Below are 16624 nucleotides of genomic sequence, written 5' to 3' on the forward strand. Positions count from 1 at the left end.
ACACAGAAGGCTCCTCCCCTGATATAGTGCCCTCTCCAAGCCTCTCAGCCTGCCCACACTGGAGTCAGCAGCTTGTGCCTAATGAGGAAAGAAATGTAGGGGAGTTCTTGCCTGCCTCTCCAGAGGACAAGGAGAGGGAGCTGGGGGAGGGGGAAGCCTCCTCTAGATGGCTGTGCCTCCCTCTAGCCTAGGGGAGGGCCTCCCATGCTCACAGGAATGCAGGAGCAGGTCCTGGTGACAGCTGGGGAAAATTATTCACACTGTCAGGAGAGAGGCTTATACCATGATTCGGTTCCAATTCTTTATTTTTAAATCCCCCAGCTGGCTAGGGGCTTAGAAGGAACGATGTGACAATCATTTGCATCTTGTTCCAGATGGGCTGTCACTCATGGTCCAGAAAGCCTAATGGGGCTGGGTTTGTGGTCACGAAGAATGTATGGCCCATCAGCAGCTCCCCCAGACTTTGATGGACTGATTTGTGACAGCTCCTTGAAGCTCAAGACTGTGTTGTGGGGCAGGGTGGGGCTGTCCCTGGACACCAGTGGTGACCTGACAACTGCAGCTCAGCAGCTGCACTTCCAACGAGAACAAACATCCAAGTGTCCTGCCTCCAGCCAGGGGTGATAGGCCCAGGTGTTCCCTTCACTACTGCTATGTGACTTTGATGGCCGAGCTGTCCAGATCAGACACCTGGGAAAGAGAGGCCACAGGCTCATCTTTTCTGGACAAAGGAACAAAAACTAGACTCCTGGCTGGAATAACATTTGTTCAGATGGTTGATCTTAACCCTATTCATTCTCTATACACTGTGAGATTGAGTCTACCCCAACTGTAGAAGGCAGATGCACAGCTAAGGGCCACTGCTTCCAGCTGCTACTGCACTCCTGCCTAAGTGCAGCTTGTGGCTGTTTGCAGTCCATGCCAGTGACAGGTAGCAGTCCCTACATTGTTTCCAGAAAGGCAGAGGTGATGGCTTTGGTGGCAGTATCCTGCATCAGGGACCTCTGTGATCCTGGGAGCAATCTGGAGATTTGGTTCTGATGATATGTGAATTATCCAATCTTCGTTATGGAATATCTTCCATATTTCCCCAGCTAGGATTTATTTGATTTACTTGCAAACAAGCACTACAACATTTGGTCAAAAGTGACAGGACAGCAATGAGAGCCTAGAGCCAATTACTGATAGTTCTCCTTGGCAAGTCCATCCTGAGTTGGTAGCTGGGAAGATCCTTCAGAAAAGGAGATGTGAGAGTAGACAGAGCCCAGCAGGTATTGCTATGCAAACAGAAGGACCTGAGTTTAAACCACCAAAACTCATACAAAAGGTCATGTGTAGTCACACATGTGACCAGAACTCCTGCACCATCTATGCATATGGATACATGTATACACAAGTGGGGGCACACTGGAGAGTAGACAGGCCTGCTGGCTTTTAGCTTACATCCAGAGTCCGTGAGATGCTGCTTCAAGGGGGTGAGGTGGAGATAGAACAGGACACCCAGTGTCTTCCTCTAGCTTCTAAGTGTGCACAGGTGCAACGCACACCTCTGCACACTACCCGCCCACCCACCCCTCTATTTCTAAAAGAAGCTATGAAATCAGTTATCCCTTGTGCTCAATGAGGACACAGCTTAGTCAACATGAAGCCTATCCTTTCAAAGCCTGGCACCTCACCTGTACTAGTTGGAGGTGGAAGCCTTCAGCAGCCACCAGATTTAGAACTGAGATGTGAATGTCAACAGATCAGCACGAAGAGCTCTCGGAGCAGCAGCCTGGTCAATGTCCTCTCCTCTGAGGGCTTCAGAAATGAGCAGGCTGCTTGTTAGCTGCCACCGTGCATGCCCAAGCTCCTGTGTGCTTACTTAGTGAAGCCTGGCCATACAAGGCATGCTGCAAATGCCTTTGGATTGTTTGTTCAGTCTTTCGGAAGTTATAAACTGCGGTGAGGCAAGGGGAAAGTCATACAGGTCCAGAGTTCGCCGCTTCTATTGATTCCAGTCCCTCTGAGAAGTATTATAGTCCTTAAAAATGCACATATATAGTCTCTTAAAAAGACAGTTTTCTGATAGAATTTTCTCTAACATCAGTCAGGTACACAGCATAAAATTGGACACCAGTCTTAATATCTGGTCTTCTCATTCCTCTGAGAATTCACGAGACTCATTCCCCTCATGGCTTTCTGATGGACAGATGAGGGGTACGGGGCACTGAGAGGGCCAAGTACTGCTTTTCTTCACAGGCAGAACTATCAATGGCCATGTCTAGGAACAGAAGGCATTCTGGGAACATGATGTTCTTCTACCCTGCAAAGTACAGAGCTGCACAGAGCAGATGGCAGGGACTTCAAAAGCCGAAGTCACCTTGAAAGAGAGTGGCACACAGAGAGAGAGAGAGAGAGATGGGAAACTGTTGTCCCCTTTGACAATAAGGAAGCGAACAGACAAAGGTGACTTGCCAGACTTGGGCACAAGTCAACAGAGCAGAGATGACTCCACTGTAATTTATAGAAAGGGAGGCCAAGCCTCCTGTCATCTTGTCCAGAAATAAATGGCATCAATCAGCTGGCAAAGTGTTTCTCTTGGCTCCTGATTGGCGGGCTCTCCTTTTGTTCCAGCAGACACATTTGCATTCTATCTGGGAAGCTGACGCCTGACAACCACTATTTCCTGTGCTGAGAAGACGAGTGGAATAACCTGGCACATTTTTACCTCTTGAGCCACTGGACCTGACAGTAGCCTTTCCTCATTTCACATGGTCTACTTCTGTCCTAGGATATATCTGGTTACCTAACTGGTATGGAATTCCATACCAGTCAGGAGGCCTCTTACTCTTCTTTGCAGATGGGTAAACTAAGGCACACAGAGATCAATTTGCTTGCGCAACACCAAATACTGGTGTCAGAGCTAGGATAGTAAACTTAATGCTAAAACCACAGAACAGACCATAGGGCTGCCTTTAAGCTGAATATGTTAAAAGACATTTTAACTCTTGGATTCCCTGATGTGTTGGTCCTCTGAGACCACATTCTAGTCCCCTGCAGAGGTCAAAAAAAAAAAAAAAAAACTGACTTTTCAGCTATGGGAGAGAAAACAGGAACAAAAGCTTCTCTACTATGCCCCTGGGAGTTGGAGAACAATCAACCAAGACCAAGGCCATGGGGCCTATGAGGCCTTCTTCCCCACCAGTACCTGTAGGCAAGGGTGGGCTTGTCATCCTTTCAAACATCTGTGTGTCGCAGGTATGGCCTCAGTGGCTCACTAAAGGGATTGTCTTCCAAGCCTGCTCTCCTCCTTTGAAGCTGGCAGCTTGCTGCCTGTGGAAATGCACTCCTATTTCAGGACTTCATTTGAAAGAGATTTCAAAGAATGGCTGGAAAGCTGCAGCGAATTGCTTTTTGTGGCTCGTCTCCTTGGCCAGAGTCTCATCTCCAGCCCAAAGCAGCAGCTGCTACTTCTCACGTCACAGCCACATCACTGGCAGGCTGAGTGCTCAGAGTTAGCCCTGGGCCCAGTCTGAAGGACTAGTTCTTCTAGAACTTCTCTCATGCAGCACTGGGCACTTTTATGCCAGCATCTTTTTTTACTGTATGTTCAAAATTCTCTACCAGGGAGGCTGTTAGCCAATTATATGACTCTGAGCCTGGATTATACTGAAAATGTCTTAAAGATACAAGAGGGCAGGAGAGATGGATTAGCAGTTAAGAGTGATCGCTGCTCTTCACAGAGGACCTGAGTTTGGTCAAAACTGACAGCAGCTCCAGCTCCTGGGGATCCAATGCTTCCTTCTGGCCTCCACAGGGACCCCTACACAGGTGGCATGTGCGCACGCGCACACACACACACACACACACACACACACACACACACACACACACACACACGAATACACACAGAAACAGATAAATGCATTTTTAAAAAATGCCTAGAGATGCTGAGGAACACCATGGCTCCCTGCTATCTTCTGCTTTGAGAATAAAGTGCGATCCCCTGCATCTACACTATGAGGGACTTGGGCACCTCCAAGCACCATCCTCCTTTCATCTCCACATAAATGTGAGAAGCTGAGGGAGCTTGTTTCCATTTCAGAGGTGAAAAGTCACTGTGAACTGTCACCTTTCACAACCAAACGGGAACATGACACTTGGGCACCAGTGACATTGTCTTTCAGGGCTGATTATTCACAGAAACTCTTCTTTTCATCCCTGTCCTAACATGGGGAAGACAAGGCTTTAAAAGAAATTCTATTCACCAGGAGAATGGTGACAGATTCAACAGACCTTGTCAGGCCTGAGCCTTGTCTGTCACGGTGCCCTGACCATACCCATACCCATCTGTGCGTGCTTCTGAAGAAAAGGGAGCATTGTTTCTGCAAGAACATGCTCTAGGCATGCATGACAGTGCTCTCAGGGGGGGCAGGGACACAGGCCTTTCCATGGGACTTCCTACCTGTTACAATCCTAAAACAAAGGTTTGTCTGCCTATCAGAAAAGTCAGATACTTTTTCTGTCGTTGTTATTGTTTTCTGGATTCAGGAAGATAAGGGATTTTCCTAAGGCAAGAGGATACTCCATTAATTCATGAACATCAGGAGAAGCTCCTCTGAAGACTACAGGACAAAGTTAACTAGGGACAATTTAGTCCATTTTGGCAATGAAGAATTTCATGATCCGAGTAGAGTGGGGCATTAAAATTTTTTCCAGAGAGACTTATTCTGTTTGGTAAACAGCTTGGTTAAGACAGAACTCATTCTCTTAAGATGTGCCCCTGTCAGGGTCTGCCTGTCTATCTATTGTTGCTGAAGGATCTTTCTACCTTCAAGATGTGTCACTAGCTCATCGAACCTATTTCTGTAACTCTTGGTGAGAGCCAATTTAAGCTGCTTCTCAGCTCACTCTGCACTCAAAAGAGACCAATTTCCAGTTCCTTTTTGGAGTCCACGAGAGCAGATGCTGTGACAAATGTTCCAGTGACATGAACCTAGAAAATGATCCCAGGGTGCTTCTCAGGGGAGCAGTGGATTCATCAGCATTATCTGTGGCTTAAACACACCCTGCTTTTAGCCTGAGTGCTGTCATCTCTCCTTGTGAAGCTTTCCGGTGGGACATGCTCTGGTGACAGAAAAGGAGCTCTAGGGGGGAGGCAGAAGAAAGTTCCCAATGAGGATCCAAATAAGATTCAGGGTGGTCATGTTTATGGGTGAGACCTTACTGCATCTGGCAGCCTGAACTGGGCAACAGGTCCTGCAAATGAGAAGCTACTGCTTTCGTTAGGTAGGTCATTGTGCCATAAGCCCCACTGGGAGCACTGTCATAAAAGAGGTGGCAAATTCCTGTGGCTTGGTCTTTTTCCAGGATATCTGTGGTTCCAAATGACACCTGTAGTCAGAAAAAAGCAGGAAAAAATGAGTAGAATCTATTTCTTTTCCTTCACAAAGTACTCTGCATGTTGGAGGTGGTCTGGGGGACTATAGGTGGGGCTAGGCCTCATGGCAGGAACCCAGAGTCACAAGGCAGGTAACATGTGACAATGACACAGAAGGTGGATACTGTGTTTTCACAGACCCCTCCCCCCTTTGCTGCTCAGTACTGATTCGTGGAGATGACAGCTTCTTTGTCCGACTCAATTTCGTGTACAGGGTAAGTAGTTTACGAAGAGCCAGATATGCGGCAAATGGTAGTGTCTGGGATCAAACCTACAACAACAAAGACCAGCTTCCCCAAAGGTTGTTAGAGTTCCCAAGTGGCCAACTTTGCCATCTCCTAACTAAATGGTTGACATTTTTTTTTTACCATCTGTGGTGACATTTTCCTGGTTTGAGTACATGCCTTCCAATTAGACACAATCTCCAGCATGCCCAGGGAGAAATAGTAAGCAAACCAACTACCCTGCCATTGGCCCAGTCACACCCACCTGGTCCTGCAGGAACAGCTGATTGGCTAGCTGCACTATCTGGTCCACATGGATGATGCCCCCGATACTGTCCATTTCCGTATCTGAGAGCAGTGTCAGTACCATGATGGCTTCTACCAGTAGCTGCCGATACTCGGGCTGGGACACACGGTTGAGCACTGATTCCACATGGACAGCGAACTTGATCTCACAAGGGGTCATCTACCAAATGATCAGCAGGTTGGCAGTGTGAAAGATGAAGCAGACAGAGCCCTATAGTCAATGCTGCCCTAGCGCTGTCGGAGCTCGGTTCAAAGGCTGCCTCCCTCCTGTTCACTGTCTTGATTCAATGCAGCAGCCTTCCGGAGGAGGGGTGACTGCTGTTCCCCAGGGCCAGCTGAGCTTATTCTAGTTCCTTTTGTCTGTCTTTTGACTGAGACTTTTAGGGAACAGAGGCCATTTCTTGTTTCTTAAGGAAATTCCCCATGGTATAAAGAATGGTACCTTGGGCAGGGTAAAAGAAAAAAACAAAAGAAAAGAAAATAGGAGAGAAGACAAAATCTGTCTTTTAAAAAAATGCCTGGAAGTGGTGCCTTGTGCTTGAAAGGCTGAAGATACCCCAGAATTCATGGAGGGTGAATAAACTGAAGGAAAGGTTGCTCGTGCTTGAAAGGGCCCTGCATCGGTCTCCTGCATGTGTGACAGGGTTTGGGTGGAGTTTTAGGGGCCCAGAGTTTATAAATGCTATTGCTGAGGGGACTGAGAGGGAAAGGTAAGAAGAAAGGAATTTTGTACAATTTGAGGGTGACACAGTTACAGTGATCAGACCTATAGATGGCCTGGCTCCATAGAATAATTCTGTAAGGCATATGCAGAATCAGCCATGGGGCAAGCCCACGGCTGGGCTGCTAGCTGGGTCTTCTCACTTTACCTCTTGGGTTGTTGAAGATGGGAGGACATAACCGTCGATGGATAGACCATGGCACTAGAAGCAGAACACAGACATCTCAGTCAGATTCCAGAACACCACAAGTGTGTGCTTGCTCACACACTCACACATACGCACATACAACTTTCCTTGCCCTGGAAATCTGCACGAGGGTTGGAACATGCCAGACTGTCAGAGTTATTTTTAGAGCCTTGTTCTCACTGCCCACAGGCTGTGTTTTCGATGGAACAATTCTGGGGAAACCAGCAGGCATCTTTCAGATTGGTGCAGGAACAGTGTCCTAGGGAGCTGCTGCGTCCTCCTCCCAAGAGGCTCTGCACTGCACTTGGCAACTGGACCCTGGAGCCTGCCAGGCCCCCTTTAGTGCCATAATGAAGGGAGACTTTCATGGCTCCCATTGGTGGAGTAATGCTCCTGTGCCTTTGCAGCCGTCTATTTTTGAGATTTCTATAATAAGCACCGATCACAAAAGACTGGAGCACATGCACACACACGCACACCCATCCATGTATATAAATACCAACAGGGCGCAATATAAAACACTGCTTTTTCATAATAAAAGCATCTTGGTATTGGGCCAGCAGAAGCCTGGCCGGAAATGTATGGTGCCCCAGAACGACTGAGATTTTCGAGGAATAGTTAGGCCTAGTCTAACTGGTCACCTTTTACACTCCAGTTGGCAGCAGCTGCCCTGCGTTCATATTGGCTGGCTCGAGGGCTCCCCACAAAAGTCTAGAAGGGTGGACCTGGGGCCTCTGCAGGCAGCTGTCTTCAGCAGGGCCTTGGTCCACAGAGCATAGGCCCTGAAGCTCTGTGACTGGCCCTGGGCACCTGCTGCCGAAAGAAGACAGTGGGCTAGGACTTCACAAAGGAGCTCTCACTTGGGATCACAGCAGTTCTCTCCTCTCCTTCTGTGAAACGAGCTAAAAAGGAATGGTTCTGAGAAAAAAGAGATTTGTCTTGCTTTGCAAAGCTTTTAAATGAGGCATACTGTCCCTCCATAGGGGAGGCAGGACAAACCCTGGTGGGGCCTTGGGAGTGGTATGAATACTCTGGAGTATGAATGTGGGAGAAGATGGATTGTGGGGTGTTGAGAACGAAGTGGCCCTGACTTCCCATGCTACGCTCACTTTAGCAGCAGGTGTTTTAGACAGGCCTTCCTGCATTCAGGTGTGTGGTGCACAGCAGTCTGTGGATACGTCACTTCCTGTCAGTTTCAAACTCCAAAGTCCAATGAAATGTTAACAGCCCCTAGGCAGATGGGAAGCACAGCCCTACTTCACTGCTATCGGAGCAATGGGCGCTGGTTAAGGGATGGGGACTGTAGGCTCTCTATCTTCCAGCCATGGAAACAGGGTTATCCCAGAGCAGGTGGGAACATGGCTTCTGGGGTCAGGCTATAATATTTTGCTTCTTTGTACCCTTGAACACTTAGCAGGTAGAAGAGGCTCTGTCATGTTCCTGAATGATTCAGATACCGTGTCTGTCAGCCACCAGCTTGAGGAGCTGTCAGCTTGGTAGCTAGCCAATCCAGATCCAGTTAATGCTGCGGGTCCTCTGCTTCCTATATAATAGCGCACAAGACAGCACTACAGTAGAGCCACCTAGCCCTAGATGCCACAGTGTCTTGCTATAGGCTGAGACATGTTCTCTAGCCATCTGCTACCTGGTATTTGGCAGGGGCACTGTGCCTCCTGAAGGTAGATAGGGTTGGGCTCATTTTCCCGAGAGCCCATGTCTCCTCAGCACCCATCTCACCTTCTGAAGGATCTTCCACACTCTCTGGTAGAATCCCACAGGGACCCTGTTGATAGCCCCATCCAATCTTCTCCTGCGCAGCCACTGGCCCTGCTGTTCTCCCCAGCCCAGGTGGTGTCCTCCAGAGTCTGTAGATGATGTGCCTGTCGGGGAGGACGGTGTGCTGGACCTCTGAAAAACAGACAACATATGGCCTTTAGTAGCAGGTGCCCCAGGGAAAAGATGGCCACTTTGAAGGCCAGATCAGCAAATTCGTCAGAATCTCCCTCTACATGTCACCCAGTTAAGGGCATAGGGCCCCTTGACTTCTTTTTGTCAGGTACCTGATGTTGGATTTAATTTTTCATGCTCAATTCTTCATAGCTCAATTCTTCCCAAGACCTAGGAAGTAGTATAACACCAGGGGACTCTGAGCTCACAGGACAGAGAACAAAGAGGTACAAGTGTGGGCTCTGCCATTAGGTGTTGGAGCCAAGCTCGAGAGCAGCTCTGGCAGCACCCAGGTTTAGGCTGCCTGAGCCCTATGTCAGCACCACCTATTACCCCAGTGATCTACACGACAGGGACATAACCTCCCTGGGGGAGCTGCCTGCAGCCATCTACTTTGTGAAGGCACACAAACACCCAAGCCTGAAAGTCCTTGTTGCTTGTGATGAGCGCTCAGGGGGCAGCTGTCACCCTGAAGGCCACTCCCTCAGAGGTCACTAGTCAGGCATACAAAGCCTATCTAAGGGAAGCAAGCTCTAAGAGTGTGTGGAGAGGTCGTCTTAGAGAGAGGGAGGTGGGTAGGGAGGAAGGACAGCCTGGGGCAGGAGCAAATGTCTCAGGGCCTGCTTTACTTTAGCAGTGCCACAGAGAAGTGACTATCACCTTCACCTGCCCATAGGATAAATACCACAGAGAGTACCGCATGTTTACAGTGAGAAAGAATGGATCAGGAAGCAAAGATAGAAAGTCAACTAGGAATTCACACTGAGCAGTGGGGTCACTGGTTTTTGGTTTTCTGCCTATGCTTTTCAATCCTGATTTTTGCTCTTTAGCTGTTGGTCCTGAGTTTTCTTCTAAGGCTAGGCTATGGTAGCCTTCAGCTTCAACCTATTGACAATGGTTACAGCGTGATATCTTCTTTCCATTTCTGGGAGGCTAGACTTCTCTAGAGTCCAAAAGACAAGTGCTCCTGGGCTGTTGATCACCCAGGGGCAGAGATCAGGTGTGGACACCTCACTGACTGACTTGCCCTGGACAGACTCCTCGGGTTGGAACAACGTTAACACACATCGCTACATATGTTTTGGTTTGGACTATTTGGCCCTTTCACTTCACAATGTGCAACATCAAATTTAAAGGTTTAAAAATAAAATCCAAATATTAAGCACACTAGCAGGGTGGGAGGTGGGATTCTTCTCTCAGAACTCATTTTGACTTCAAAAGATCTTATTTTGAAAAGGCAGTTAGGTTGGGTTATTCTGCTGGGCTCATTACTGCCGTTTAAATAAGGCAACAATTAGCTACAAATAAAAGTAATTACAGCCACACTCATCAGTGACTCAGCTGATTTTCTCCTTCTGGTTTTGGGAGGCAGATTCAGACTTGCCTCTGCAATTAGAACATTTCCTGGGCCTCCACATGAACTAGGGCCACATGCTCAGCTGGGATAGGAAAGTAGAAAGTGGTGCTTAGCCTGGGGTGGGAGGAGCAGTAGTTCAACACTCAATAAAAGGGCATCTGGGCTGGGAATGGGGGTCAGTGATAGAGTGCCTATCTAGCATGCTCAAATTCCTGAGTTCTGTCCTCAGCACTGCCAAACAAACAAGAAAGAGGGGTGGAACCAGTATTTAAAGATTCTGGAAATTCCTAGGAGTTGATAAGGTAAGCACGTTTCACCCACAATGTATTGAGGAGTTTGACAAGCCAAGATCTAAGAGCATAAGATAGAAAATAAAGTTTAGTTCAGGAATATTTAAACTTTCTAGAATTTTCTCAAACTTACAGTTGGAAAATACCTCTACCATCAACTAAAAACCCTTAACCCAGTGATTCTCGACCTTCCTAATGCTGTGACCATTTCATACAGTTCCTCATGTTGTAAACCATAAAATTATTTTCATTGTTACTTCATAACTGTAATTTTGCTCCTGTTATGAATCATAATATAAATATCTGATATGCAGATATTTGTAGGTGACTCCCATGAAAGGGTCAGTTGAACCCCCAAAGGGGTTGCAACACACAGGTTGAGAACCACTGCCTTAATCTTTACTCAAACTATCAGAAGTCAGGGATGAGGGGTGCGGTGAAGCTCAGGGCTAGAGTGTTTGCTTAGAATGTGTGAGGACCTCAGTTCCATGTTCAAAACTACATGTATGCATGCACACACACATCCTAAACATAGTGGGGCTGAGCTGGGAACATGGGTAAGGACAGAGGAGAACTTGAACACTAGAGACAAGGAGGAGAAGACAGACTTGATGGAATGTAAACGTTTGGGCACAGCTTGGCCCAGTGGAAAGAACTATAAAAGAGAAAGATTAGACCCAGTCACACGCAGTGATGCCAAGACACACCAGTAGTTGAGAAGAAACACAGAGCAACATGACAAGTACAGACTGAAAGCAGAGACAAGACCTACAGGACTTGTCATTGAGCAGCAGTGACAGATACAGAGGCACTGCTCCCTTACAGCCCAGCTTGGCTTTGAAGATTAAGTGTTGCCAGGTTCCTTTCCTTGGTAGAATAGCACATATGTTCCAAAGTCACAGCCATGCCATGCCATGCAAACAGTTTATGCTGTTTCGTAAACATCTATAGAGATTAAAAGACCTCTAACTTTAGCTACTAACATCTGGCATCCAAGAGGCATCCCATCGATTAGTTTTAAATGTGCATAGTGGATTAGGCTGATGACCTTTGGCCATATTCATCGTTTCTCATCTAAGAATCTAAATGGCACCCTTAATTTGCATACAGGTCTGTGTCTGTGGTACGCTTGCAAAAATGAGAAGAAAGTTATATACTGTTGATACCCATTACATTTTGGCCGGAGAACATTTTCTTGACATGAGTAGGCAAATACAAAGCTGGTACTGGCTGACTGCATATAAACACAACAGAAGAGGAAGGTAATCATTTCATCCCTAGCATAGGCAAGGGCAGCACTAAATAGAAGAAGCCATTCATGTTCACCCAGGATCAGGCCTTGGAGCTGTGGGTACCCAGAGGGACGGTGCCACCGAGTGGCTGACAGAGGAAGTTTGGAAAATCACTTCTTAGAAACCTAAATGAGAGACTCTGTATGGTCTACACTCTGCATTATGTGCCATCACATGGGTTATTCTTTCCTGGTCCAGAGATAGCACATCATTAGAAATATGAATCCAAAACCAGATGTGGTAGTTGCTCCTGTCGTTGCAGCTACTCAAGAAGCAGAGGGATGAGGATTTCTTGAGCCCAGAAGTTTGGGGACAGCTAGGGCACCATGGAGATACCCATCTCAAAAAGCAATGTATAAATAAAAAGCATATCCATTTTTTTTCTCAAGGCAAGGAGTATATCAAGAGGTGTTGTACAGTGTGCCTGGACACCTTTTCTTTCCAGGTTTCAGTCTCTCCAGGTTGGCTGAGGGCAGGAACTGCTAATACTGTCTTATTCTTTCTACTGATGACATCACTGACCACATTCCCCTCTTTTAGCTCCCTCTTTTTGAACAGAAATGCTGATGGAGGCAGAGTGTGGACTATCTGTTTCACAAAGAATCCTTACAAAAGCTGACTTAGATAAATGTAATCCTTTTGATTAGTACCCTGCACTAAATGACCTAACTGGCCACCTCAACTGGACTTTTTAAAGCCAAAGAGCAAGATCCTCTCTCCCACCTTCATATCTGCTTCTCTGGCTCTGAGTGCCTGAGTTACTGTGCCATTCTACCATGCACACACATCCACACTCTGTATTAGTAGCTTAGCTTTCCATGTTCAAGCCAGAAAGAGTATAGCTAAACAGACAGAAAAGCAAGGTACTTCACCTGCTCATCAGCACTAGCTCGCCTATTCATCTGAAAGTAAAAACATCAGAAAGTAAAAACCTACTCCGAGTTAAGAATGCTCCGCCGCCTCCGCCTCCGTCACACTCCAAAAGGTCAGAGCATGCTGATACCCCTCAGGGGCTGGGCACGCCCCCCTCAGGGGCTGGTCACTCCCCCCTCAGGAGCTGCCCACCTCCCTCAGGGGATGGCCACTCCCCCCTCACAGACCCAAGCAAGTCAGGCAGCATGACTAGTGTATGAGCAGATTTTCTCAGCATAGGTCATGGTCATGTCGGGGCACAGTATTAGATGCATCAAGATTGAAAAGGTGGTAAGTTGCAGACCTGTGACGGTCAGCTCAAAAGGTTTTCTATTGTGAGTTAAATTAGGGTGAAAAATGAAGAGACTACTGTGGCTGGTGGTAAATAAAGGTATAATTATTCTAGTCTATTTCCACATCCTGCTTGCTATTTCAGAAGAAGAACACATTTGATGGAGAAATGGTTCTCTCTTCTGACATTATTCTACTTTAACAAATTATTCTTGTTTATGGTATGCATATTTGCCTTCATGTGTTATATGTGCACCACCCATGTACCTGGTGCAGAGATCAGAGGAGGGCACCAGATCCCCTGGAACTAGAGTCACAGACAGCTAGCTAAAAGCTGTCATGCTGGTGCTAGGAACTGAACTCAAGTCTTCTCTAAAGGCAGTCAGGAATTTGAACTCCTAATCCGTCTCTCAAGCCCCAGGAATACTCTACTTTTTTAAATAACAAGGAAACAAACATGGACAAAGACGTCCATGTAATATCACATGAAGGCAAGACATTGGTGAGTGCATGCAAATGGCTTAGGGTACCTACCTGAGCTACAGGGCTGTCTTCAGGTCCCACGACTGCTACAGACAACAGGCCAGAGCTTCATGCCCTTGTTTCTCAGAGATGAGCCCTGGCAGAAGAACCGTTTCCAGCCCTCCCATGCAGCTGCCATGCTAAGGTCTTCTTACCTGTTTCATCTCACTCCTCAGTCTGCTGATACCACTCCTCTCAGTTTTGGTGACTCCAGTATGACCCACCTCATGGATGGAGATGGCAGGGCTGGACATGGAGGAGTGTATTGGGCGCACTGGAAGGAAAATGCATGGATGTTGCTTTTAGGGAATCTATGGCACCTGCCTTGAGAGAGGCAACACGGGCTACATGTTTCTGAGATCCACTTCTCTTCCCTGCCTGAATGCAAACCCGATGAGAGAAAGGTCTTACCTGCCCCAGCCAGGCCTTGGGCTTACAGCACTGAAGGTAGCACAGGCCCACGAGACACCCAAAAGGCGGTGTGAACATGTGGGTACTACCTCCTCTGGCAGGTACAGAGGAGAGTGGCGAAAAACCATTGGGTCATGAAATTGGTTTTGAAAACTATTTTTTTTTACTTCTACAAAACATATTTTCTCTATGGAAAACTGAGACCACCTAAGGAAGCCAGAAGTAACATCTGTAGACATTTCAGTTATCAATAACATCTGTAGACATTTCAGTTATCATTCTGCCAGTTTTCCTCCATGGATACATTTTTTACAACATCAACATCAAATATATGAATAAAGGGGAACTCTCCATTATACACATGACATGTCATATGTAAGCATGATCAGTTGTTTCTGCATGTAACACTTTGTGAATTTTTTCTACAGCATTTCATATTATCTCACATGTTTAATAACTCTATGACATTGGATCTTGGAATGAATAACATCTAATTCTATTTGTGACTTTCTAAAGGGTCCGTCCTCACTAATCCATGGTGACCTTGCCAAGCTCTATAATGCCAACTAACCCTGGTGAGATGACAAAACTGCTGTGTACTCTATTGAAGGGCTTAGAACTTAGGTACCCATGGTTATGAGCTTACTGATGAGGTGCCCTCATCAGGCCTTATCTGGACATGGGTGCAAGTATACATGTACCATAGCATTCAGGACTGACAGAACTCACAGCAGGGAGATCTTAACCCAGGCCTTTGGGAGGCTGAGCTGGCTAGAGAGCTCATGGGTGAGGTAGAAAGTGTTGCCAAAGCCAGGCATACAATGCTACTATGGAATGGGGAAAGGACGATCTCCATACTGCACCAGGCCACACCTCCTTCCATCAGATACCTCAGGATTAACACCTGTCCCCAGTTTTTCTCCCTATGTGTATTGTCTCTAAGACAATGGTCATAAAGGATTATACTAGAAGGCAAATCATATCATTGCTCAATTGGAATCCTCCTGGGTCTGAGTCTGCCTTTAGAATAAAGCCTAAACAATATTTTTGGTGCCACAGTTAGCCCTCCTCATGGGTGTCCCTTGTGGGCATATGCATATACTACTCTCCCATTCCATGCTCCTTTGTGTAGGCACAAGGCAAAGGTTACTTCCTATAAAACACTGCTGAAGCCAAGAAGGTGGGGGGCAGTTTTGGGGGAGGAAACCATCAAGGAGATCCAATGATGGTTCAAGAGGGAGGAGTGGTTCCAAAGAAATAGAAAACAAGCCAAATAGGGTGTGGGACGCTCCAGGACACTGTGCTTGGGGGAAAGTATTTGTTAGAAATAGTAATTTTAGGGGGCTGAAGAGATGGCTCAGCGGTTAAGAGTACTGACTGCTCTTCCAGAGGTCCTGAGTTCAATTCCCAGCAACCACATGGTGGCTCACAGCCATCTGTGATGAGATCTGATACCCTCTTCTGATGTGTCTGAAGGCAGCTACAGTGTACTCACATACATTAAATAATATTTAAAAAATAGTAATGCTAGCATTTAGTCAGAGTTTAAAGCCTACTGCTAGCTTCCCAGCTTACAAAAACTCAACAGTTACAAGGCAATGAAGAAATGCTGTCCTTGCTTATGATTCGACATGACAAGACATTCAAATGACATTCCTCAGTTCTTGGTTTTTTAACGCTTCTATATAGCTTTATATTGAATGACAATTATCTGTCAAACCATGTACACTATTATGATGAGAACACATTAAATATTCAGCTTTAATATTTACATTTCAAGGACTGTGTACTTGAAATAACTGTAAATTACTTTTGGGTAGGGCTTCTGAGCACTCCTCCTCAGAAAGGAGAAGGCCTCGAATAGACAGCTGATTGCCCCATGTGGCTTTGTCTGAGGTGCACGCTCAGGAAAAATACAAAGTACCCAATGTCCTTATTAAACTAAAAGGAATGATAGCCCACAGTGTGTTTCTTTGGCTCGGTGAAATAAATTCACCAATGTGTCTACGAATCATTTAGCTTTTTTATGAGGAGGAGAAATGATAATTGCTTCACTTATAATTAGGGAACATTTGGTAACAAGAATCACACCAGGACTTTGGTGATTGGATTTCTTAGCACTTCGAGCAGATTTCCAAGATAGATACTAAATGAGTAATGCTGGGATGAATCGAGTAGACTGGCCCACACACATCATAGAGCCCCCTGGAGAGGGCAATGAGGCCTGGCTACAAATGCTTTGATACAAACTGAAGGCCAGGCCACAAGAGGTAATCTGTAAGGGCAGCCCTGTGATCCTGACATTTAGAATCACCTCCTCGCCTAACACTTAAGACTATAGGGGATGCAAGGTACAAAGGTATATGGTCCGCCCTGCCCATGTACCAGTATAATCTGTAGAGAAATGCAACCTTTTGAGGATGCTCCTTGTCCCTAAAAGCAGGAACCTTGATCCTATGCCTCCTCCGTTCATCCCACTGAAAGAAGTGGCATGTGGTTCCTTCCTTATAGGGAACCGCTGACACACTAGTGCTGATCTGCACGTGGGTCCCCATGAAGTACTCTGCACTGACTCACCACTTCTCTCTACGCCGAACTCCTTCCCACTCAGTATATGATGCAGAAGGCTCTTCATGTCGAAAGGGCTGAGGTTCATCAAGCTCTCTGAAGCTTCTTCCCCTGCAAACAAATGTGAGACCTAGACATGGGCTGGTGGTGTGTGGCTCAGGGTGTAAGAGGACG

General features: G+C 46.6%; 1 protein-coding gene across 4 annotated transcripts in view; it reads right to left on the reverse strand.

The window, feature by feature from the left end:
* Positions 1 to 287: 287 nt before the first annotated feature.
* The window catches only part of Phka2 (phosphorylase kinase regulatory subunit alpha 2), a 123028-nt gene continuing 106691 nt past the window's right edge, over positions 288 to 16624 (reverse strand). For 3 of the 4 annotated variants that reach the window (XM_008773197.4, NM_001395639.1, XM_008773196.4), the window contains 7 exons: positions 16460 to 16561; positions 13627 to 13745; positions 12619 to 12648; positions 8598 to 8768; positions 6822 to 6875; positions 5912 to 6112; positions 288 to 5376 (listed from right to left, as the gene is read on the reverse strand). In XM_008773197.4, coding sequence (XP_008771419.1) covers positions 5206 to 5376; positions 5912 to 6112; positions 6822 to 6875; positions 8598 to 8768; positions 12619 to 12648; positions 13627 to 13745; positions 16460 to 16561 — 848 coding nt within the window. In that variant the 3' untranslated portion in view covers positions 288 to 5205. The remainder of the gene's footprint in view (positions 5377 to 5911; positions 6113 to 6821; positions 6876 to 8597; positions 8769 to 12618; positions 12649 to 13626; positions 13746 to 16459; positions 16562 to 16624) is intronic. The other variant, XM_008773195.4, reaches the window with a different exon arrangement.

The sequence above is a fragment of the Rattus norvegicus genome, chromosome X, assembly GCF_036323735.1.
Source record: "Rattus norvegicus strain BN/NHsdMcwi chromosome X, GRCr8, whole genome shotgun sequence".
NCBI classification, from domain to species: domain Eukaryota; kingdom Metazoa; phylum Chordata; class Mammalia; order Rodentia; family Muridae; genus Rattus; species Rattus norvegicus.